This window comes from Notothenia coriiceps, unplaced genomic scaffold (assembly GCF_000735185.1).
Source record: "Notothenia coriiceps isolate Sejong01 unplaced genomic scaffold, NC01 NC01_scaffold00036512, whole genome shotgun sequence".
Classification (NCBI taxonomy): domain Eukaryota; kingdom Metazoa; phylum Chordata; class Actinopteri; order Perciformes; family Nototheniidae; genus Notothenia; species Notothenia coriiceps.
This window is the reverse complement of record NW_011369213.1, coordinates 212,297-237,826: the sequence shown is the minus strand read 5'-3', so window position 1 is coordinate 237,826 and position 25,530 is coordinate 212,297. Positions and strand designations below refer to the sequence as shown.

Sequence of the window (25,530 nt, the reverse complement as noted above, 5' to 3'; positions counted from 1 at the left end):
TGTAACGAAATTCAGTTGGCATCTCTCACTGCAGTACCTTCTCATCATCATTATCACTGTTACCAACACTATCCTCAGTAAAACAATGTTCAAGTGTTTACCCTTTTAAGGCCCTCTCCCACATTTCAAAAAGTTCCCCGGCATTGATTAATGTGAAAGTATAAGCCATCACCTCTAATACACCGCAGTTTTAATTCTCTAGCATTACTTATGAAAAGGCAAATTATTTATGAAAAGCTCTTTAACTTCATCAGATGATTCATACTTGGGCAAGTAATAACAATCCATCATGTAAAGAGCTTGCCAACTGTCCCGGTTTCAATTTTAATACCAGAGTTTGGAAATACAACAATTTCTCTTGATTATTCCGCCCTCCTGTGAAATATATTCCTGAAGAGGTGGTTTTATTTAGATTAAGTTTTGTGTAAAAAAGTGTCGTGTTGTTAGAGGTAACATATTGTGTGCTTAGGCAAACACGATTTTAGTATTTGAAACTCAAAAACACGGAGTATTGCAACATTTATCTCCAGCTCCAAGCATGTATAGCATTAATTGATCATAGTCAGGGAGTTGTGTATTATTGTAGCATGTATTCATCAAGCAAAGCAATTAAAGTTTCCCTGTGTGCACAACAGTTTCCCGATGCTTCATGGTAATGCCGCTTGGCTTATTATGAAAAGAAATCACTTGGAGTTGCTGAATTTAGTCGCAACAAATACATTTGAAGTACCCTAGGGATGCGAAATTACACTTATACTACAAACACATCTGTTACTGAGATTCAGGTCTATTATAGTCGGTACCACATATTGCAGTTCCTCATTGTTACTAAATTACTGCAGTTGAACAAAGACAACAAAAGAACGTAAACATATATACCATGATGTAGTTGTGTCTAACACAACAAGAGGGATGACAGAACAAATAGAGAGAGAATATTACAGAACAAAACAAGTTTGCAGAGAGGGTGAGGAGAAATGAACACAGGAAGAGAAATGGAGTCATAGACAAAAGAATACAGTGCAATAAGAGAGGAGACAAAAAGATGAGGTTATGGGTGGTAGCAAGGGCAGAAAGATAAAGTGCCAATGTACAGAAAAACGTGGAACCATTAAGTTTGGAAAAATACAGAGAGGGAAAAAGGGAATGTCCTGTAACAGGGACGGGTGGGGAAATAGCTACAAAGAGAGAGAAGAGGAGGGAACAGAGGGCAGAGGAGGATGAGATGCAGGACAATGATAGATCGTTTTCTGGCAGGCTCAATTTGTCACGCTGTTATTGGGAGGAAAATGGAATAGAGGAGCAGCAGTGAGGGTCAGGGGGAGAGGACAGGGGTCTAGACGTGGGAGAGTTAAGCCAGGAGGGAGCACCGCCAGCGGGCCGCGAGCGAGATAAACTCCACACACCTCCTCCCCTCTGGCCTTCAACAGATGATCACTGGGGTCACAGCGCTCTGATGACTCCATCACAATGTACCCCAGCATACAACGGGGCACCAGTTTCAATTTAAACATGGCTGCAATATGTGTGTAGAACTTTATTTGAAGCTCAAACTGCTGGTTGGTGGTATAGTTGATGGATAACAATATGTCATTTGTTTTTGTTACACAAGGTAGAGAATCTTTACCATGGGCCGGGGATTTCAACACTTTTTACAGACAAGCATTGCCTTCATAGTGTTCGGCTGAAGCTTTTCTTTACCAGCTGTCCTTATTGGTTGGCCTTTGGACAATTAAACATATTGCAGCTTTACAAAAGTTAGGAACTAGATTCATGCATCTAAATTATGCATAATAGAACAAGCATGCAAAGTGCAGTAGGTGATAACTTATTGTAATTTATAAATAAGTGCAAAAATGCAGCTTTTTCAAAATGGCCCATTATATGGCAATTACCATGTTGAAGCTGCAGCATAACTTAAAATGTTTGAATAATAAATAAGGACATCTCCCATCAACTAAAGTGGATCTAGGTCGGACGAATAATGCAATCAGCAAACATGATTAATTCTCAGACTGCCTCCATTGTCAGTTTACACATTAAAGCTGATCTCAGTAGTATATAATCTCTTCTACTTTGTCCTCTATTTAAAACTCTTGCACTCCTCCGATAAATACTGGCCATCCCTAATGTGTTACTTTGTTTCTCATCTCTATACACTTCCATACAAATGAAGCCACTCAACTAATAACACACCGTAGGCTTCATTTGTATTCTGCGCCCATCTGATGGTATCTTCTTGGTGGCTGCAAGTTTGTTTTGCGATGGCGTTTAAAAACAATTCAGGCTGGGAAGTACTTTTGGGGCTTTGTAATTATTCCTGGTCTAACTCATTAGCGCTAAGGGAGGGGGTGTAGACAGAAGTGGCAGTGATGGATCATGGGAAGGAGATAGGCGTTATGCAGTGAAGGCTTCACGTGTTTGGGGCATCCTTCTGTGTGTGTGCATGAAAGCAAAGGATGTTGTTTGTGCCAGTACGACGCTCCCGTGCACCAACACCATGCTCTCTGTGTCAGGTTAATGAGTCATGCTGGGATAAACACTTCCAGGTCATAGCTAGCTTGTGTTCTGTCTGAGGGGAGAAATCCAGGTGCCAAGACATAACGGTGCGGCATGCAGGAATACTTAGAGAAAAGTGAGAAAAAAAACAAGGCTTGGGGTTGCAGACTACAGCCCTTTGCTGCATGTCGTGTCCTCTCTCCACCCATTTCCTATCTATTTTCTGCTGTAATATTAAAGGCAAAAAGGCCCAAACATTATATCTTTAAAATAAATTGTATAAAGTAAGCGAAAGAAAACATATTTGGCACAGGAAGTAAAGGCCATTTGTACTAGGAGCTAATTTCCCCCGCATTTTAAAGTCTAGCTATTTGTTCTTAAAAGTTGCTAAGTGGAAACCGTCTATTTTACACAATTTTCACAGTTTAAAAGCTTTAATTGATGCAGAAAGGAAGACATGTCAGATAGAAATTGAAAGCATTTTTGCTTTGGAACATTAAATACATTAAAAGCCGTATATGGGCATTATGCCTTGATATTAAAGTGTATGCAATGTTTGAAAACTACTTTTTTGTGTAAACTGTGTTTGCAACCTGTGACCCTCTTACTTTGACAACATAATTGTAGAGGATACAGAAATGTTTCTAAGAGAGAGCTTAGTGTCAAGCTGTGTTTACAGCTTTCATGTTAAAAAGATGTGTTTGAGACTTGCTTGCTTTTACGTGTATATCTGTGTGTGTTTATGTGAGTGTGTTGTGAAACCACAAACTGCCATTTCAAAGGAACTGACTTCCCTAAGCAAGAAAAGCCATCATCGCTGTCCTTTTTCAAAGCCCCCCATAATAGCATGTCAACTCTGACCGCTTTTAAATCACCATCCACAAGCTTTTGTGACAATAAGAAGGAAGAGTCCTTGGCATCAAAACACAATTCCAAGCAAGGGCAAATGTGTTTATTAAATCTCACACTCAAGTGTCGCGAGGGTCCATTTTTAATCAGAGATTCATGGTCTCAAGTCTTGACAAGTGAATATGTTTCCAACACAGCAGCCACGTCTGCCATGTGGACAAATTGGTACCGAGACATGTTCTGAAAGACCTTCAGAAAAGAAATAACGCAAAGCACTGGTGGAAGAAGTACTCACATCTTTGATCAAGGATAAAATATCAATAGCGTTATGTAAAAACACTATTCCACGATTAAAAGTCTTACTTTTAGGATCTCACTCAAGCTAAAATATTATTATTATACATTATATCGTTGAATAATTTATCACAGAATAATATTTTATTAATTAGTTGTTTTGTTTCATCAGTTAAAACTAGAAACTCCACTTATTAAAAAAAAAAAGTTCAACCGTTTCATTTGAAATGTTGTGAATTAGAGGTGTCAAGTACAATACATAAAAGCAGAACAAGTAGTAGTTAAGAACAGTACTGTTGTATATGCATTTAGTTACTTTAACCACTGTAGCTAAGATACGGTTTCATTGCTAGGTGTGATTTTTAATCCCAATATTCCCCAAACGCCCTTGGTACCTTACTGTATGTCTTTGCCCGTTAAAATCAAAACCTTTTGTCATTTGTTTGCTTTGAATAAAACATTGTTCAATTCTTTAACAGTGTTTTAAGGGAAGTAATTCCGGGCATATATTTATTTCATTAGTTGTTTTATTAAATGTTTTAGGTAGCCCACTGTCTTTCAGATATTATACTCCATTTCAGTCTCTCAGCACTCTCCTCTTTTGTCTCTCTTCACTGCCTTCTCTTCCATTAGATCTTACCCATTACTGTTTCATACAGGAGTGCTATGTTTTGGAAGAGCTCCCCATCCCTTTGTCATCTTTGACCTTTCCTCCCTACATCCATCTCATTTTGTCCTTTATTCCTCTCCCTGCCTTTGTATTCCCTTGCTATTTGTGCTCCGTCTCACTTCCTGTCTCCCTCTCTTTACCCTCATGCCACCCTGTGCAGCATCGCTTTCTGGCTCTCTTGTTCCCTGGCATCAGGCAGCAGTGCTTGTCAGTCTTGTAGTTCGGAGTATCCGCCGCACAGGAGGCAGAGCTCACCCTGCTCTCTGCTCCATCCATCAACCGGCCTGCAGGGCTGGCATGCAAACTGACATCACGCATTTTGTTTCCACTCACATCAACACCTTCAGAGAGCTGCTGTCCCACAAGCACCGAGAGGAGGAAAACAGTAGTACACAAGAATAAGGAAACATATATCACATTATAAAAGTGGAAGCAGACCAAACTCTCAGGTCTATGAGACTGAATTCATAACTGCAACCTGGAAAAGCTTGCTTGCAGAGTTTCGAATAATTATGCGCACAAATGTTCAATCTAATGGTAACATTTTATAGTCTGACTGTTACCGCACACATCTTTCAGTACATGTATTTCAATTGCTTTAAGCAATTCAATCAATGTTGATGAAAATGAGAGCCAAAAATCTAATTTGGGTGTCATCAAGATATATAGCTTGGAGCTGCATCGTTGACAATTAATCGGAGTATGACTTTGGTAACTCATAAATGTGTCACGATTTTTTACCTAAATGTGCATCGTTTGGGAAAGTGATTTAGCAAGTGCTCACTAATATAACCCAAGGACATATAAATGGCACAATTGAAAGCTTAAAACTCCATGTTATGGCCTTCTAAAAGGCTTGCGTGACTCAACTGAAGTCTCCTATCATGCATGGAGCAGAGAGGGGTTGGGTGTCGGGAAGGAGGCGTCATTGAAGCTGACAGAAAACGCTACATCCTCTCATGGCCCGAGTGAACGAGAGATGATATGGCAACTGTCTGGATGGTAGAAAACAAATGCCCATATTCAAGCGTTGGAAACTGCAGAAACTGTCAATGACATAAGCATCAGGTTTTAAGTATGAAAAATGAATTTGTGAGAAGTGACAACTGACATAATTTGTTTCTCATGGAAGTAGAGGATCATCAAGCTGAGTCTGCTAATGCAGTTACAGCATGTCCTTAAAAATTGGCAGGTGAACTTAAAATGAAAGAATATGCAAATGTTCAAATACAGGCCAACTACATTAGTCCTTTGCTCAACTGTCAGCCCGACAAAGGTGCCTCTCTCCCATCTGCCGAATGCAGACCTTGAGACGAATAAGTATCAACAGATTATGAGAAAATGGGCCTTTGGCCACAGGCAGACATCCCAAAGAAACATGACCAAGCCAAACTAAAAGAGACACAGCTGTGAAATATATAGTTGGGTTGCCTGTCCTAGTAGTTATTTTGTAGTAGTGTTGCGTCATTGGCCATCTCTTTATGGTCATGTTGCGTCTCATTTACTTTTCATTTCGTGTCTCTTTGTAGTCGCTTTAGGTCTCCTAAATTCTTTTACAAATTCAGTGAAGAGAGCAAGAAAAACAGAGCAGTTCACTGTGGTAAACATCCCTGCTACAGATGATCAACTTCACAGTATAACTAACAATACTTAAGATTGAATGCGTTCCTTCCTTAATGCTTTCTGTCACGCCTTGCACCAATCGTCACTACTAATGCCATTAATTCTACTTATTAACCAAAGTTCTGACATTCACATTGCAATCATGGAACTCAATTTATTGTCACCGTGGCAAATTAACTTTCTTCATTCTCCATTCAGATATTAGCACATTCCCCGGTATCTCAGGTGGAGAGTGGGTAGGCTCTCTGACAACAGTTACCAATGTATTGATTAAGCTTTATATTAATGAATGTACACATCTCTACCACTTCTAATATATAAAGATATTCATAGGGGGATTTGAGAGCTGTGCTCAACGTGATGCGCTTCTTCCTCAGTTCCCAAGATGTCTTTTGTTAATTATATGAGGAATTATAAGGAATATACTTGGCGTGATTAAAAAATAAAGATATAATGGTACAGCAGGTTGCCTGAATGTGTGTGTATGTCTGTGTGTGTGGTTGAGTGTATGCTGAAAAATAATTAATTGGAGTACAGGAAAAGATCAAAGCATTATGTTATTAATCAAACTTTAAAGTCTTGGCTTTTTCATAACCTGTTAGCTGATGTATTTGTGTTTTACTGCTATAGTGTTTGTTTTTTACTTACTGCATTTGGTCACACAAGATAAAACCGTGACATGAGTCAGCTCAGACTTTTTGTGATACTGTATGCAGAGATAAAGTAAAACCTTCTTTGAGACGTACCGTGGGTATTTCTTTGTGGCAGGTGACATTTAAGAGGTATCCACCAAGAGAAATAGCTTTTACAGTGTCCTTGGATCATGACCATTGAATGAAAATAAACAAAAAAATAAACATCAGGCTCAATACATGAGTTTGTTTTTCAAGCAGTAATGAATAAGCAAGACGTTTGGAAGAATATAAATATGCATATAAGTGCAAGCTTAAATATTTAATACATATTTAAGTTATTGGAAATAAATGTTGCTTTCTCTGGAGTTTAGTAGAAACTACATACTGTAGTTCCCTACCAGATGCATAGAAAAGCTAACCAACCAACAATCATAAATGGATTTGTTATGTACTATGAGTTCACCTTCTCCTTTACAAAAATACATACATAGATTGGGGTTAACTTTTATCTACAACTTTATTCTAACATCCATGTATCTGTTGCCCTGTATTCGAGGTTCAATCTTTCATTTGAGTTGGAAATCTTCAATGGTTTATCAGTGTTTTACTTTCCTTGCCAGATGGCCAGAAGATTAGGTGTCAGACAGTGATGTGTTTACTGTGCAAAATAAGCCACTCAGGTCGCTCTAATGTGGCCATGTTTTTCACTGCCACGCAAGTGTTTTCTTCAGTCATGCCAAAACAATAAAGAGCATGGATTAATTAAAAGAAAAATCTTCCACTTATGTCTGCCCCCTGAGCAAGGAGATAGATAAATGTGTTCTTTGTTATCATAAGATCTAACCCAATTACTTTTGGTTCACTGGACTTTAGGTCAGGCATGGACACACACATCATCTCTTATGAAACTGAGGAGAGGGCAGCTGATTAACAAATGAGCTTTGAACTAAGCAAGGTAAGACAAAAACAATGTGTACAGAAAAAAGGTCAATGAACTTGCGCACGTTCCTCTGATTCCAACTGCTATTATTAAGACACATGATGTGGCGGCAGCACAGAGAGAAGAGGTTAGCTTCCATGTTAGAATGGTAAGAGCTAAGAACGATGCAAATTACCCAGGCTATGACTTTGACTTTGTTTGAGTCTTGCCGGGGGTTATATGCAGTGCTGCTGATCTGCAAAGTAAACAAAACTCTCTTCATTGGCAGTGCAGTGAAGGCCACATTTTCAGTAGAAAAACTGCTTCTGCTGTCCAGAAATATATTTGTACCAGTTGTTGAAGAATATTGGCATCTAAAATGTTTTTCTAGCCAACTCGATACTGAAGTCAAGTACACTGATCTCCAAACTCATGCCATCTGCTTTCAGTCAGAACTCTACATGGTTAAGAAAGGCAGTTGCATCTTGTTTGATCAGATTTTCCAATAAAAACGATTTATTTATTCTATAAATCAATTATCTTCTCATGTTTGTTCATTCAAAACAGTTGAAGCAATTCAATGTGTTATCAGTTGTCAATTTGGGGTTAAAGACAAATGTGTTTACCTTTATTGGTCATCATCTTTAAAGTCTACAGTAGCTCTTACTATTTCTCTGCCCCTGTTGCTAATCCCTTGATAATGATCAATCTAAAAACAACCGAGCCTACCTGGTGGATGAACACCTGTGCACCTCGAGGGCTCATGAGTAACACGGCTCGCCGAAGAGTGTCCCGGTACCGGTTGAGCTCCTCAGTGCGCATCGTGTTGAAGAGGTCAGTGAAGACTCGGCTGACGTTGCGGTCCACCCTCTGCAGAGAAACATCCAGACCCATCCGAGACGACTGGTCCATAAAGGTTTGCAGTCCACGGATGTCTGAAAGAAGAGAAATGGAGACACAGAGTGAGAGATCGGCGGTCACACGAACAAGAACAGACAGAGATGGAGAAATAATGACTTTTAAGGCAGGTGCTATGTTCTACAATGCTTTATTCGGGGAGCATTGTGCTTTCAACAGCTGCACATGCATTGATATTTTTTCATGCTTCGTTCCAAGGGCTTCAAGGCAGGTTTCGTACTCCTGATCTAAAGCGTTACAAATCACAACAAGCACTACTGTCTGTCTGTTTCCTGGGGTTTACAGGATATGAAACTGCAGGCAGGTGTTGCTGTCCCCATGTAACTAAGTTTGTTTGTGTGTGTGTGTGTGTGTGTGTGTGTGTGTGTGTGTGTGTGTGTGTGTGTGTGTGTGTGTGTGTGTGTGTGTGTGTGTGTGTGTGTGTGTGTGTGTTCACAATACAGGAAACCACTTGAAAGAAGCCTGTGCTGCACAGTCAAATCAAAAGTGATGTGCTGCAGAGGGCTCACAATAACCACACCATTCCCAGCAGTCAAAGGGGGAGCAACAGCTTAGCATGTGCCAAGTCATGCCTGTTAAAGAGAGGGGATAGGGTCATAGTCCTTTAAGCATCCCTGTGTGGGTTTTGTTGCATCTCTGGAGGTTTGATGAGTCATCAAGCGCTTTAGTGCCTTACAGCTCAGAGCAGATTGTGTATAGCACAGAGGGATAGAAAGTCAAACTAGCGCAAACACAGATATAGCAGCATTGATGCACAACATACAGACGCAGACCCAGAATGTTATACTGTAGGGGTAGTAGTCGTTCTTTGAGATGATATGGCACATCGTTTTAAGATGCTTGAAGCAAAAACTGGGAATTAGGCTAATAAGAAAGCTCTTGGACTCGTCTGAGCAGTGAAGCAACATATTGGTACATCGCCCCCCCGTTTCTCTGCCTATATAACTTGGGGCTCGTTGAGACAGCGATATGACTTAGCACCATATGAAGCAAATCATAAGAATTAGACACAAAGTTCGATTTTCCCGGCTACTGTTGCCTTGCAATTTATTTTGGGGATAACAAAAATACTCACAGAATAGAAATGTTCAAAGGGCAGAACAAAACAAGAAATTAAGTCGTTCATCATTTTTGAAGCATGGCCAAACTCATACTGCGGCACTCTTTGAAAACTCTTTATATATACACACACACACACACACACACACACACACACACACACACACACACACACACACACACACACACACACACACACACACACACACACACACACACACACACACTTTTCTAAATTGAATTGAAATTACCCTTCTTGGTTTTGAGTACAATGGGCGGAAAGTCATCTCTGAGTAATTCCTCTAGTTGTAAGTGCACAAACACAATTTGTAAGTTAATCATAGTTCCTTCCCCTTGTGTTTCACAACTGAACCGTTGCAATTAATTTCAACAACAATATTTTCTATATACAGTTTTTAAATGTAGTAGCATATGGTTACATATTGACTGTAGACCAAACATACATATATATGATTTCATGTGTACTCTATTCTTAATTGTGAATCCTCCTTGTTGTACCGACCCTTGAGGGCTTGTTGTACCGACCCTTGAGGGCTTGTTGTTCCCCCTTGAACATTAGTGATGAATCAAACAAACAAGTATCTAACTCATAAACACATATTTGTTGTGGAGTTGACGAAATGTGATTATTTATCCAAGAGACTTCGTCAAAATCCTTGTTCACAGCATGATTCTACAAGAGTCTGAACATGAATGAATGTTGTCAAACCTGCATAATTAGTTTGAGCTTCGAAAACTTTATAAAGACTTTCAACACAACAGAAATCATCCTCGTAGAGGCTTTTTAGTTCCTAAAAAGGACAATGCGGTTCAGATTGGATCAACAGGAGAAGAGATCTAGATCAAAAGACACAACTATCCTCTGCAGTGACATAATGAATACCATTGTTGGCTGGAAATCTTGTATAGATCCCAACTGGGAAATAGAAGGAACAAACTGTAGCAAACAAACAGTTTTTAATCCCTTGAAGGGTCGAGGGAAAGCTGCCATGCGATAACGACTCTAGAACTTCGATAGAAACATCGGACTTCAAAGCCAGTGTTCCGAACCCGAAGCAGGCTTTTCCACCGGGCGTCCCTGTCAGCCACGCTCAGGGCTGCAGGAAAGAGGATTAACGTGGAATTAAAGGTCTGATTTTTGGAAATGTTTACCCGAGCGTCATTTCTGAACACAAATCTGCTTCTGAAACTTTTAGATATCAGAACGTAACCTTTCTCTGCCCCATATATATCAGCATCCGGCTTTGTCACAAAATATGGGAACTCACTCAGCACTGTTGATATCTCTCCATCCCTTACCTATCTTTTACTCTAACAGTATCAGTTTTGGAAGGACAGGCTAGATAAATCTAGGGAGACTGAGATATAACCAATGAGGTTTCTCTAACATCCTTTTCAGCTTAATGTTCCTCGAGGTTGTAACAAAAGCGGGACTCCCTCTTGTATTGGAGCGATGCTGAAATGAGTATCCCATGATCAAAGGCCTCAGAGGTTTTTACAGAGCTGTCGAGCTGAGTTGCAATCCAAGCAGTGAGCTATGGCTACCAGCCTGTGTTTACTCAAGATTGTGATGAGTTTGTTTAAGCAATCAGAGTTTTGTCTTGCAACAATAACATCTGTTAATCCTATGCAATGAAGATTTATTTTGCAAATCTGAAATAGATCAGGTGCTGAGTGTGTTGTGCAACGAGACACACAGAAAAAAAACTGTAAGAGAGAAACTGCTTCGGATTAAATTCACCCTCATTTTACTTACTTTTTATTAACTACTGTATGTGAATATAAGTACAACAAATGGTATCTTATGAAATAGATAAGCACATCATATCCAAACAACAGTACAACATATTTTGCGGCCACTTGCATCGAAATGTTTGACCTGTGTGTGTGTGACAGTAATTAATGCATCAACACTAAATGAGAACCTTATTGCATCATGCAGCACTTAGAAAATATTTTACCAAAAGAAAACTGACAGATATTAGCTGCTGATTATATACACAACAGGAACGCAAATTAAATGTTGTGATCACAAGATGTCATTTCTAGTTCATGCATTATTGATTAGTTTCTTGCTTTTAATGTTACACTACCAATATTTTGTGGCCAAAATAAAACACAAATGTTTGATTAAAAATCACACGATTAGCCCGACAGTCACAAAACATAATCGGGAAGCAATCTAGCAGCATTTGGGACTGGATACATGTTTGTAAGCTAATGTGGAGAGTGCAAATTATCCATTTAAACCAATAATCAGAGTCCATGTAAATGCAATAATCACAATTTATATTCTATCATTTTTTAGATATTTCTTATCTATCATTAGAGGACAGGGCATTTTTGGTGACGATAATAGAGAAGAGGGCAAATACAGAGAGGCTTTGTCTGTATGTCTGTCTGCATATTGTACATTATGAGTTATGAACTGGTTGTGGACTAACAATCCGACACCTTGCAGAAGAAGACAAATGGTGAAGAAATTAGAATTATCTTCTCACACAATGCCAAACACCATTGATGGAATGGTCCTTAGTGGTGTGGGACTCCAGTGCTCAGCCTAGCTTAGCCAAAGATAAGGTTCAGGTTAAAGAGATACATGTAAGGCTCAGATGGAGCAGATAAATAAACCCTTGCTAGTGATTTTGCTATATGTATAGGAAGAGAATTAGAGGAAAATACCATCATACCATAGGAAATTATACAAAATAAATGAAGTTGACGATTAAATCTGTGTCAAATGAGGTATGTTATCATAAACTTGTTTGTTCTTACTTTCTTTTTCATTCTGTTAATGGTTGTGGTCCAAATATTGATCTTCTAAAGAGGACATCTTAAGCTCATTTTCAGGTTCCTATTTGTATTTTATTTTAGCCTCTGCAGACCATACATGCGCAAAAACCTATATCACACATGACAAACCACAAACCACCATTAGCATATTGGGGCTTCTTTAATATAACGGCGACAAAACCACCACCACATGACCATAACACAGGATTTGGATTCGATATGTTGGATAAGTATTTTTTTTGTGAAGTTATGATAATGATTCATCTCATCAGTTTTTTGTCTTTTTTAGGTGAATCTATGAAAATAAGTATAATCTCTTCCCTGTTTATACACTGATTTGTGTTGTTATGCTTCAGTGAAAATAGATATTGGTATTCTAACCATTTCCTGTTGTTTATTTTGAGCAGGCTAAAATAAAAAACGATCACAACTGAGCCTCAGACTTGAATGTAATGCATTGTTTTGACACAGGAGGTCTACATCTACTAAAGTCTTTTAACCATTCTTCTGGGTAGTTTGAATTTGCTATTATACTTTTGGTCGGCATGAACATATGCCATTGTCATTCAAAGGCAATACAAACTGAAGGGAAGCAGCATCAACCAAAAGGTTCCAATATTAGTAGTCAAGTCCCAATGTGCAGACCTAATATATATTTCAGTCCAGGCCCAGTCCATAATCTCAAAGATACTGTCAGTTTACACTGCCACTGTGTAGGCTTTAGCAAAAAATACATTTAACTGCCTTATTTTGTTGCTAAGTTTGGCTGGCATGCCTTTGGGAAGCCGTGTGATTAGAAGGGAGACAATCGGACCAGAATGCAACAATTTAAATTATAAATATGACAAATAATGCAGGAATACATTAAAACTGAAAAATCAGCCCCTGCACAAAACTGTAGAGTATAATAATGGAAAGCATGTTTTCTTTCATTATTTAAAAATAGGTCAGGTTAAAGGTTTCAAATAGTTTGCTGAGATGAGGAAAATTGCCTTGACATTTTTCTCAGTTTTCTGTCATCAACACAGAAGTATGCAAATAAGGTCTTGCCAGTTATTTTACCCTTTCAAAAAAAGCTTAAGTGTCTTGCTCTCTGGTCATGCAGGATTAATTTATTCTTTTCCAGCGGGTAATCAACATTGTAGTGAGGAGAATAATGGAGCAGTATCTTAAAAATATCCGTACATTTCCTATTTCTTACAATCTCCTATGAATGATTAACCTTTTCTAAATTGTTCCTGGACAACCTTTCAGAATAAGATTTAATACAGAGAGCTATCAGGTAAAAAAAACGAACTATATGTACCTAAACTGCATAAGGAAGCTAACAATATCTCTTCCCAAACACTCTATGTTCTATATTAAACATTTGTTATCCTCTCGTTTCGTTCAACTTTTACAATAAGCTAATTATTGCAAGGTCACCTGTGCGTTCACTACCTGTGAAATAACATATTAATTACAGTTGTTACAGTTAGTTGGCAGTATCACAGACCTTATGGCTTAAATGTAGCATTACATTGTCATTTTCTGTTAAATAAGTTAATATCAAAAGCGTATGAAATGTCGATGCAGGTCTTCACTGTTCCCAAAATGCTTGGTTTATATTCTCAGATCTGTCGCCAACCCTAACATAACACATTACACAAAGACCACGGTCTCTGCAGGAGGGATCCTTTGTGTATGTCCTGCCTCAGTTATAAATGCACGTTCCACATTAGGAACCACCCCCTACATGGGTCCAAGAGCATCTTAATCAATCTCACAACTAATCCCAGCCTAATTCTCTCCTCCTTTAACAGAGAGCCAGTCACCACAGGGTGGGCAGAGACAGATATAGCTGCTCCAAAGTCATTACTAAGCACAGGTTAACTCAGTCAGACCTGCCAAGGAGCCTGCTGATGTTCAAGAAATCGACCTTTCTCTTAAGATTTCCAATAATCGTGCCTCTTGTGCCCTCCTTGTTATGATAAAATGACAGGGCAATTGTACAGACACTTTTGTCTGCAGATAGGCTATCCACTGTGCCTCCTCCCACACAGAATCAATAGCTTCCTTTTACATAAACACAACTGTGAGTACAGCGTAAGCACATGTTAAATGGCCTTGCAAAGGCACACAGATAACATATATCAAACCCTTAGACTGAGAGTGTACAGCAAACAGCTCTGTGCTTTGAGCTAAACTCGTTAGGCGTCAGCCTCTGGGAAACATTAATGACCCAGGGAGGCATTAATGAATTTCATGGAAATCCATCCAATAGCCGAGATATTTCCGTCTAGACCAAAGTGGTGGATTGGCCTGCTGACCTACAGGCTGACATTGCCATGCTATCATTTAGTTGGATTTGTTTAGGGGTTAATGAAAATACATTTTCATATTACCATTTTAACATATTTCTTATACATCTCTGTTCCTATTACTAGAACACGTTAAATGCAGAGTCTATTTCAGCGTGTCGTTGTGTGTGTATGCCGCACTATTAAAAAGAGGTTTAATAATCCTCCATTTCCTTTCCTAATTTCCTTCCCTGATCGAACAGCGAAGGTGACTCAGCTAGCTCTCAAGGTCTTTTCAGGATCTTACTGTTTGGGAGGGCATGGGCCAGATAGAAAGGCATATTGTGTCTGATTTGACAGCATGGCATGACTGACTTATTCAATCTGCAACCATTCTTCTGAACTGTGGGGATTTAAAGACATGGATGGTTTGATAAACAAGAGAAGAGGAGAGAATGAACACGAGTTGTGTCAGGTCATGGTAAAATGTAGAATTCAATGTAATAAAACCACATCTTTGGATTCAGTCGCTGTATTTTAAATAAGACATTCATTTTTTGGGTACACAAGTTTCTTCTGATATCGGTGCACTTTGGTCATTTTCAGAAGAATCCTTGCAGTGCATGGTCCTTGACTGCAGAGGGAGAGTTTGCCTTGCCTGAAGTTTGTTTGTCAGTATTTCTGTTGTTCGGGTGAACTTTTGTTGCCTTGACATGCACCAGGTCTATTTTGTCCTTTTCAAATAAAAATACGAGAGATTAAACTACCCTTCAGCGCTGTCAGAGAGCAGGGCTGAAATCTGCACCGTAGAACTGTTTGAAGGAGGAAAAATACATTGGCATAAAAAAAAGAAAGACCTTAACAAGAAGGAAAAAGCTGAATCCTAAAAGGCGTGAAAGGTCTTTTGGTTTGCAATGGGCTTTATGGGATTCTAATATTATTGAATCATTTCATATTTGTTTTGGGCACAAAACAAACAAAAGGATGTGTTGCATTCGTATTATGAAATCAGCTTCCTTGAACTAAAGATTAAGGTTATTACTGTTGCTTTTGAAAGCCATTAAGGAAAATGCTCTCTCACAACAGAGAATCAAATTATGTGTTGAAAATGTATGATAACAAATGGAGCCAGAAGAGGTGAAGCCTTAAGAGTTGTTTGTTGTGGCTTTTATGCAACTGATGCATTGGTGGCTTGACTGCTAGCTTCCCTGACACACTTCATTACACCAGGCTACTTCGCCTCTGAGGTCAAGGAATTCAGCCGTTTAAGCTATAATAACGCACCCTGCTCTCCGACTGAAGAGCAGGGTGCTGCACACCACCCAAGAACAAAGGAATATGACTGGTTATATTAATCATTTTCAAGATTAGTGTTTTTTAGATAATGATTTTTCAGATCATTTTTGTGTGAGGCCACACACTTGAAATACACTTCAGGATAAACTCCTTGAGTTCAACTATCAAGGATGCATTTGAAACAAATATACAATCACTTGTTAACAAATAAAAACAAACAAAAGCTCTTCTTCATCCTCACATGAAATGTACAAAAAAACTGCAAGGGGTTCAACATTCAAGAAGCTTCTGAAATATTTTAGGATTTCATCTTTGAATTTGTCTCGTTTCCGGGTCCTATCCTGGCTTCCAATAGCTGACTTCATGTCCCTAGTGCTACAGTGTTATGCCGGTGGCTCTAAGTTAAACGGTGCTCTATCTTTTATAGCATCTGCCTTTACAGACTAACGCACCATCAGCAAATTGATGAATCGGCAGCCCAGCAAAAACAAAGCATTATTAAACTACATCGCAAATCCATCAGCTCACTGATACCTCACATGTTCGATAAAGATGGCCTTGGTATAGCAAAGATGCTCGTGATGAATCTGTAAATTAAATGTCCTTTTTGAACATGTTCTGACCGTCATTTACTCATATTATTAGTTTTGAATCAGATAAAGAAATAATGGAATGATGATCTTTTCGATCTCTGAAAGAAGAAATTAAAAACTTTCTATAGGAGGTAATGTAAAACAAAGATAGCGATACAAAGATGGAGCACAGTGATGATGGATCACATAGTGCTTTGTCATTGTGACAGTCTTTTAAAACATTTCATTATAGCTAAGAGGGAGAAAGAACACGCCTTGTCAGTGTGGACATCTTTTAATTCCTAAACATTAATGTAACTGCTATTTAATGGTCAAATAATGTCTTGCTGTCTGACACTCAGTGCTTCAGCCGATAAGTCGTTTGCATTACTCCGTGTAATATAACTAGACTTTTATGATAAAAGTACTTGACAAGCCATCTCAAAGTTCTTTGCTGATATATTTTTGTTTGAATAAAACTTAGTAACGCTGTTTAGATTACAGATTGTTTGACAAATATAATTGCAGTCATGTTTTCAAGCAACACTCAATGAACCGTAGTGTTTTATTTTGTTAGTTATGAAATCTTAATTGCCAATTTGTACCTTTTTTTGTATGTTATGGAAATGATGTATCTAATTAACGGTTAGAGCCCATAATAAAATACAGATGAACCTGTATGTACGAGTTACATGTACATGACTAAAAACTCTACGAAAATCTGGGCATTTCTGGCAAACCTAAACAAGGAATATTATACTACAACCGTTGGAGATGTCACAAGAATATCACACATATCATAACATGAACTTTCCTAGAGAGGGAGATGTCACAGTGTTGTACTTCCTGCCTTTTTATGCTAAACATAGACAGGAAGCTCAGAAGAGGAGATAGGAAGGCTTTGACAAGATCACACCGAGAGCACACTCTAAGCTCCTGTGCCATGAGTTAGCTTACATCACCTAATTTCCTCTGTTTGAATATAACTGATCTGACAGCTTGAGTTGGAAGTGACACGGTGTCGAAACTTATCTGCGTTCTAAAGTTTAAGCAATGATGGAAACTGTGGCAAAAACAAAGGAGACAGAGATAAAAGTAGTTCATATAAAGTTAGCAATGCGATATTCCGTCATTGCAGTATTCAGTTACATTTGATTTTTAAATTCACCAATGGATAAGATAAAGAAAACTTACAAAATAGGAAAAACATCTTGATAATCCAGTCATTAACATAATACAATTCTATAGTTTGTTTATATAAGCTGTATAAACGTTGGCTACCAAAACGTTTCCGCAGGATATTCGCCAAGATAACTAAAAGTGTCAAGATGTCTTATCAGCCAGACCGACTGACAGCACGAGTGTGGGTGTGCAGTGTCTGTTATTTAGCTCAAAACCTGTTAAATACCAAATGCTGGCATTTAAATGTCAGATTTCTGACCTTGTTTACTTATTCTTCGATGAGTTCTTCATTTCAATCAAAGTGTTTAAACAACTTCATGTATGACTACTTGTGTTTGGCAACCATCTAAGATGAGTCATATAATACGCACGGTAAACACAACTCATACAACTCAACTTTAAGCTTGACAAAGAAGTAAAACTAAAATGTATCATATGAATCGTGTTAAACCACACAGATACATAATCTGAATAAAACTGAGCAGTTCATATTTAAATCCAACACTTACTGTAGTATCCCTATGTTCAAAGTGCAAACACAGATTTACAGGCCGCACTTTTCTCTATCAGCAGCAGTCTGGGTCACTGTAGTACTGCTTCAAGGCAGGCACCATGGGTATTTTGACTGTTATGTGATGAGGATCCTAATTAGCCGCTACATTCCTTAATTTAACTAGTGCAGTGTTAAACAGTGTTAACACCAGCACAAATGTCAACGGTGCTGACTTTGTAGCATCTAATTTAGCTGGCTTAAAAAAAGGCCATTCTTTTACAGCTAGAATTACTATCCATTATTTCTCACCAACAGTGCCTTGTTAAACCTTCATGCATTAGATACAGGTTCCCTCTCAAGGGTTTGCAATTTAAGGCTATGGTGCACTGTTCTGCGGTGAGATGTTCTACACTAAGACTTTCTGATAGGATATTATTCAAAGTGAAAAGTGTGTTGTACCAGGAGGGACTAATATTTCCGCAAAATGCAGATTGATGGATAGAAAGCAAGACAGATAGCCAGACAACTAGCTATTATAGAAAATCAGACACAGAGAAAGTGAAAAAGGCAGACTGATAGATACAAAAAACAGCAAGTCGGACATACAGGAAATAATGTCAGACAGACATCTAGATAGAAAAGACAGATACTAAGGGACACATTGAGATAGCTAGTCAGACAGACAGACAGAGAGCTAACAGGTCAGACAGACAGACAGACAGACAGACAGACAGATAGAAAGAAAGATAGACAGATGCTCTTCCACGGAGGGATTTTAATCGATCCAAATTAATGCTGAAAATCCACTTTCTACAAAGAGTGTCTTAAGACAGATCTCTGTAAATGTGAAACAGCATGTCACATACATTAACTGGGAGCTCCGTGACTAGCCGTAGGGTCCAACATGTGTGTGTGTGTGTGCTGGGTAGCTTGTGTGAGATAAGTGGAAGGTCGTTTTCCCCTGAGGGCTCGCTTTGCTGTACCGTAGCTTCTACTGTACTGAGAAAAATCAAACTGATTTACGCTCTCCTCGTGATTGCACTTTTCCGAGTAGTAAAAAGATTAGCCAGCAGTGGCAAAGTATCATCAGAGTAATGCCAATGCAGCAATATATACTCCTAATCTTTCTGCCCTTGTACCATCTTGTCAATCACTCCACGCTCCTTTTCCTTTTACCAAATGTGGGTCAGGAAAGGTCTGGTCCATGTGGGCGTTGTGATGAGAATAAGGACAAATAATACAGTATATTAAGTACTGTTGGGACACGCCGTCATCCTCTGGTGCCACCAATGAGCCAATTAGGCGCAGACTTGTCTCTTCATGAAGATGCTACTAATGGTGAACGAAGCAATGAGATTTTTTTTTCCTGACAATCTCCACTGAACTTTGATGCATTTTTGTAGCAAAGTGAATGTACAATGCGTGTGTGTGTGTGTGTGTGTGTGTGTGTGTGTGTGTGTGTGTGGTGATGTTCTTTCATCTTAGCTCCTACTCTGAGTGTGTTCTTCAGCATAAGAATTCTTAGTGTTAATATACGGCTTTACGTCAGCCTGATCTCCCGCTGACACCGGTGGGGTTTTTCGGAGCATTAACATTTAAATTAAAGAGCTGAAATCATCTCACATACAAATGTCATGTGTTGTTTTGGGCATCAGCTGCTCTCATCCGTCCCAACTCACCGTAGTCGCTCTCATAAAAGATGATGAACTTCTGCCAGTGTAGTTCTGAGACGAGGGTGAGCAGCACGTCGTTGATTCGAACAGGTGGACGGGCAGCCAACGTGTAGCTCTCTCCTTCTGGGCTGGGGTTGAGCTGGCAGGCGGTGCGGGGCGCGCCATCCCCATTTCTCTGGATGAAGAGGTGGGGAATGTGCATTGCATCTGTCAGAGACTGCAGGGCACTCGCAGCTGCGCAGCCAGTGGATGTGACCAGAGCGAGGATCCCCTGGTTCATCAGCTCACATGCTGCACAGAGGAAAGAATAACAGAGGGAAGATGGGTGAAGAAAAAGGAGTAATGGGGTGCAGACAAGGATTTAAAGAAAGGAAATAGAATATAGGATAAGGTAATAGGAGGGAAAGAATAATGAGAAAAGCAAAATATATGGAGGAAGATGGAGTCGGGTAAGAAGAAGAGGAGAAATAAGGCAAAACATGGTTAGATTTGCAATTCAAAGTCAATTACAGCATGTTTTTCATTGAACAAATATGTCAGGTTGTTAGAGCACTGTACATTATTCAAGAAAGTGTGCTCAACTGGTTTTAAGAATTGAAGATGGGTCTTTGTGTATCCTCCTTAGGATTACATCTGAGCCTCTGCAGTAGAGAAGAGATCACAGAAAGGAGGGGATTGCTTCTCAAATTGTATTATAATGTGTAGACGAGAGATTCAGAGGGGTGCATCCTCTAATCCTTTTCCCCAGACAAAAATGAGACAGCTGATTAAAGCCAAAAATGCTAGCTCAAGTCAGCAGTCACTTGAAAATCAGCAGATGACTCAGAGTGGTACAGGAGTCAGTGTGGTACTTAGAACAGAACGGAAGTCACACATTAACACCAGGAATATGTTAGAATAAACTTAATTCTGTCACATACACCTCTATCAATAAACATGGTGAACATCTGTAAGCCAGCACGGACTCAGACTGCAGACTCAAGCTTGTAAAGTCTGTGGTGGGTCTTAAACCCCCGACATTTTTCTTTACACATGTAATTTGGGCTAAATCTGTTTCAGATCCTCTTAGGGCAGGTCAGCATGTCTGCTGGGCAAAATGCCAAATAGCTTATAAAGATGAAAATGGACATTATTAATATGTCTGCAATTGACAAGAAAAGCTGTTCTTTCTAAGTGGTGGTAAATATTTAATGAGAGTGGGTAGACTGAAGTTGCAGTGATGTGATCTATAAAGTACTCATTATTTGCTCGTTAAATTATCTGACGGTTGATCAATGACCTAAAAGATGATGAGTTCCACCAAAAAACCATGTGTTTATTTCATACTAAAGGAAGCGGAGAGATCTTTAAATAAATCAACACAATTAATTTGGAGCAAACCACATTTTTTGTAACGTGTGGTGAAAACGTAATATGAAGTTAAAAGTCTCTTTTACATTTGACTTCACTGGTGTTTCCAATACTTTTCAAAACGTCTTCACCAGAGTACTGATCATCCTACTTTCTCAATTTTGGGTCAAACACACAGGCTTAAACTAAGTGCATCAAATCAGGCAATATCCCAGGATACTCACTCTATTCTAAAGCAAAAGATGACTTTCTAAGTTGAAACCACAGCTTTTATAATGTTATAAGGAACAGTACACATTCATATTTTTGACCGTTTATAGCTTTGACCAACCCTGCTTGTGTTGCGTGTGTATTCACGTCATAAAGAAAATCGTATGTGTCCTCTCTTACAGTAGGTTACACATATGCAAAACACTGAAACAGGCAATCAGCATAGAAGAGAAAGTGATGGTGATCCAAATGCAAAACAGTTTTAATGAAGAATATTGAATTTGCATATAATTCTAGACTCTATTATGAGGTGCATAATAATATACTGCAGGGATTTTCTAATTTAGCAAGTGAAACGGTACAGGGTACTGCTAATGCTGCCTTGAAAATGTAAGCCATCATTTCTCACACAGCAGGCCTGCTATGAACCTTTTAAGAAGCACGAGTACTGCTCACCATGTACATATCATTAACATATACAGGTAAGAAACGGTTGAATCCACCATGATACCAGAGGCAGTAAAGGAGGCAGAGGGGAAGAAAGGGGAGGGTGGTTCTGGGGAAAAGGTGTTAGGGATGAGGTGGGAGGTTGATAAGGGGGGGGGAGGGGGTGTTCTGTCAATGGGGCCGTACTGGGGAAGGGTTGTGTATGTCTGTGCGAATGTATTGCAGAGGGGGAGGACTATTAATGTGACAAATGACGATTTCATCTGCTGACTGCAAGCACAGGAGTACATTAGGGCTCTGTAAATCATGCGTACAGGGGCAACTAAATAACATGCTGAGGAGGAGCGGGAGAGGAGGAATGGCACAGCCGAGGAAGAGGTAGATGCACTGTAGTTAAAGTAGAACAAAAATGTAAAGTGCAAGATAAAATATAGGGATTATGTGCATCTTTTTGCATGAATGCTAAGGAAAGTGCAAGATGTATTGATGCACAGGAAGTGTGATAATGTTGAGATGGACGCCAGCATTTCCACCAGGGAACTTGGCAAAGACAATCCTTTATGCAACATGAAATTCTAATGCTGTGCTCAGCAGGAAGTCATGTGATCGACAGTAATATAAATCCAGAGCACGATCTAACACTGATCGAATGTCAAAACGTGTCAGCTTGTAACAATAAACTGTGTACTGTACTATGCACTATACTCTGTTCCTGAGAGATGCCAGTGTTATTGCTGCCATTGTAAAGAGGCTGCATGCACTTAGGTATATAGCTGAAACAAGACAATTCATGGATCAGTCAAGAACAGTTTTAAGTGATTGACTTTAATCAATCATCAAATGTAAAATAGCAAACATTCTCTAAGCTATTCAAATGGGAAGACTGCCATTTTTCTGTGTGTTGTAGTACTTTAAATTAAATATTTTGAATCTCGATTGGGTTTTGTCTGAAGATATCTTTTACCTTGTTAAGGACATTTTCAAATATTATTTGACATTCTATAGTTGAAAGAAATTAATAACCCAAATAATTATTCCAACAGATGAGTTGATGATGAATACAATCGGAAAATGCAGGAGTAAAAATATAAAAGGATCAAATGAATTGTTATATTTTGAGACTGTAATGAAATGAGGCTGTGGTCAAGAGGATTGGCAGCCCTTTTGTTGTGTCAGCAGAACTGTTAGTGCTAGTGTTTGCAGGATTACTGCAGTATCACATTTATCATTTATTTCACCAGTTCCACCATCTGCTTATGTGAGAGACTCCAAATGATATACCTTATTTTTTGTTCTATAAAAAAATATTTTTTTTTGTCTGATGAGCAGCCCCCTATCCCTCGGCCACTTTAAGCAGACTAAAGTGTGTCCGTGGCCATTTTGGCTTGGTAATGGCCCATTATACAGCAGACAGCCCGCTGACAGGAGGCAGGAGCGCTCAACAGTCATTGGCAAGGATGATAATGATGGAATAATCACTCTTAAATGTTCCCCCTGAAGTGGACAGAGGCCATCACTCATTTTCTGCTAGAATATTTCTGCGATATGACATCTAATGTCAGCAGTCCTATATATACACCTTAAAGAAATAGCTTGGAAAATCCATATAAACCTTCACCATCTTTAATATTTATAATCCTATTGATTCGGAATAATTTGATAAATTAATAGACTCTGTATATGGATGCCAATGGATAGGGGGAATAATTTATTACATTTTTAAATTTGTAATTCAAGGAAAAAACTGAAAACACACTGCAGCTCCAGCGCTGTGGCACAGCACATGATGCATGTCCAGTGGCATTCATTGCACCAATAGGAAGTGTTGCTGCTACAAGTCCAGAGTCTTTTCACTCTGTGATATTACAACTTCTCCTGAAGTAAAATATCTGTGTAGTTCTTCCACCTCTGCATTAGCTTTCAATCATGTGTGGACACCCACCACTAAACTTGATTTCTCCCCTGAAAAGCCAATCTCCAGAGCTATGGCTCTTTTTTCCTTTATATTTGTCTTTACAATGACGGGACTGTTTGTCATATAACTGGTGATATTTCCCGACCTCGATCTCTCCTCATCCATTCTTCGACTCACACGAAAGACAGCAAAGGCAAGAGGTGAGCTCAGTTGAGCTGCCACGGGAGCCAAAGCAGAGAGCGAGTGGAGGAAAAACAGTTTTTTAAGGGCGCCGTATCGGAAAAAAGAGAATGTTGCGAAGTGATGCTGTGTGCCTAGCTGCTGCAGGTGTGCAGGCTCTAAATTGGTTTGTTTCAGCACTAATAGGGAGATGAAAAACGCACCCATACTGGCAAAGCAGTCATTTTTTATCAGTAATATTATAGGAGATTGATGGATGATGTTTTCAGTAGAGAGGAATGAATACAAAAAAACATCTAATCATCATTGCATATAAAAAAAAAACCTGATACAATGACCATCACCATGAGATCATGTACTTTTGCTTAACTGTTAGCAAATGCAGGGACCATAACAGGAAAGGGGCTTGTAGATTGTTGGCATAAACATGTTCATAAACTCATAATTGACATTGCTATAAAAGGACATCTGCCAAGCGGATTAGGGCTGATCAACAAAAGTACACAGTATTTCTCAGCAGAAGTCCTCGCCTCATCAGACCAGTGCAGTTATGCAGAGATTGGTCCAGGGAGAGAGAGCATTAGCATCAAGACACCAGGCTGAAAGAAGACATTTCAGCTTTGTGCCACACAATCTGTTTCCTACGAAAACAAGCTGTCGACGGTGTCTTGCCCTCATTTTACAAATGTAATATGAAGGCAGGAAACAAACCACCACACCACTGATGTAGTGAATATTGCATAAATTGGGTCTGTCTTAGTGATTTCACAGTCATTTCGTTTGCTCTGACTCAGAGCACAATCCTGGGATACAAAAGAGTCACCACTGAGACAAATGCTGCGATGTTGTCAACACCACCCTACCCTGCTGCGACAATGGTGTAACTACAGCCTAATTGAGACAGCTTATAATGCGTGATTCAGAATAAAATGTCTGTTTTGTTTCCCTAAGAGACTGCTTGAAAAGGCTTTGATTGTATTGTAATACTGTCTGTTTCGTTTAGGATGAGCATCTACTTATTCCCTCAGAATATGAATACATATAATATGATGAGGAAGATGTTGAAGAAAAATGGAAATAAGAATGGGTTTAGAGAGTTTAGGTTTAAACGAAAAACAATCAGAGAAATTAATGCAACTAGAATATTGTCTACGCTATTTAATTTGGGATTCAATTGTTACAAAGTTGAAGCCAAGCCAAAACTGCAAAGAACATTAATCATAAACTTACATACATACATTTTTGTACTTGAGTCTATCAACTTTGGACCAGGCTCCGCGTCTTTTCAGCACAGATTACTGATGACAAGATAATGTGCTGAGATACTGTTAAATTGGTCATTGATGGTTTTTAAGGGATGACAAGCACAAAATACAGTTTATTTGATCTTTTCACTGCTGGAAGATTCACAAGAGCCTTAAATGATCCATATCACCCTCAGCTAAGAGGAGACCGGATGTTGGGTTATTTCCTCATTATCAATGGGCCCTTCCACTTTGCTTTTTGGCAGCTTCCCAAAACATAATAGCTGTTCTCCACACATAAGGGAGGGATGGGAAGTATCAGTATTAGATGGCAGCTGTGCCACATCTTAGTTCAAGATTTAAGTGTATAGCAACATTGCACCATCAGGAGGAATGAATTGTTTCTCCA

General features: G+C 39.1%; 1 protein-coding gene across 3 annotated transcripts in view; it reads right to left on the bottom strand.

Annotated features, from left to right (window-relative positions):
• The window catches only part of LOC104963912 (glutamate receptor ionotropic, delta-1), a 98,516-nt gene extending 78,450 nt beyond the window's left edge, over positions 1 to 20,066 (bottom strand). For all 3 annotated transcript variants that reach the window (XM_010792596.1, XM_010792597.1, XM_010792598.1), the window contains exons 1-2: positions 19,782 to 20,066; positions 8,219 to 8,424 (exon numbers count right to left, since the gene is read on the bottom strand). In XM_010792596.1, the coding sequence (XP_010790898.1) occupies positions 8,219 to 8,424; positions 19,782 to 20,055 (480 nt within the window). In that variant the 5' untranslated portion in view covers positions 20,056 to 20,066. The remainder of the gene's footprint in view (positions 1 to 8,218; positions 8,425 to 19,781) is intronic.
• Between the last annotated feature and the right edge of the window lie 5,464 nt (positions 20,067 to 25,530).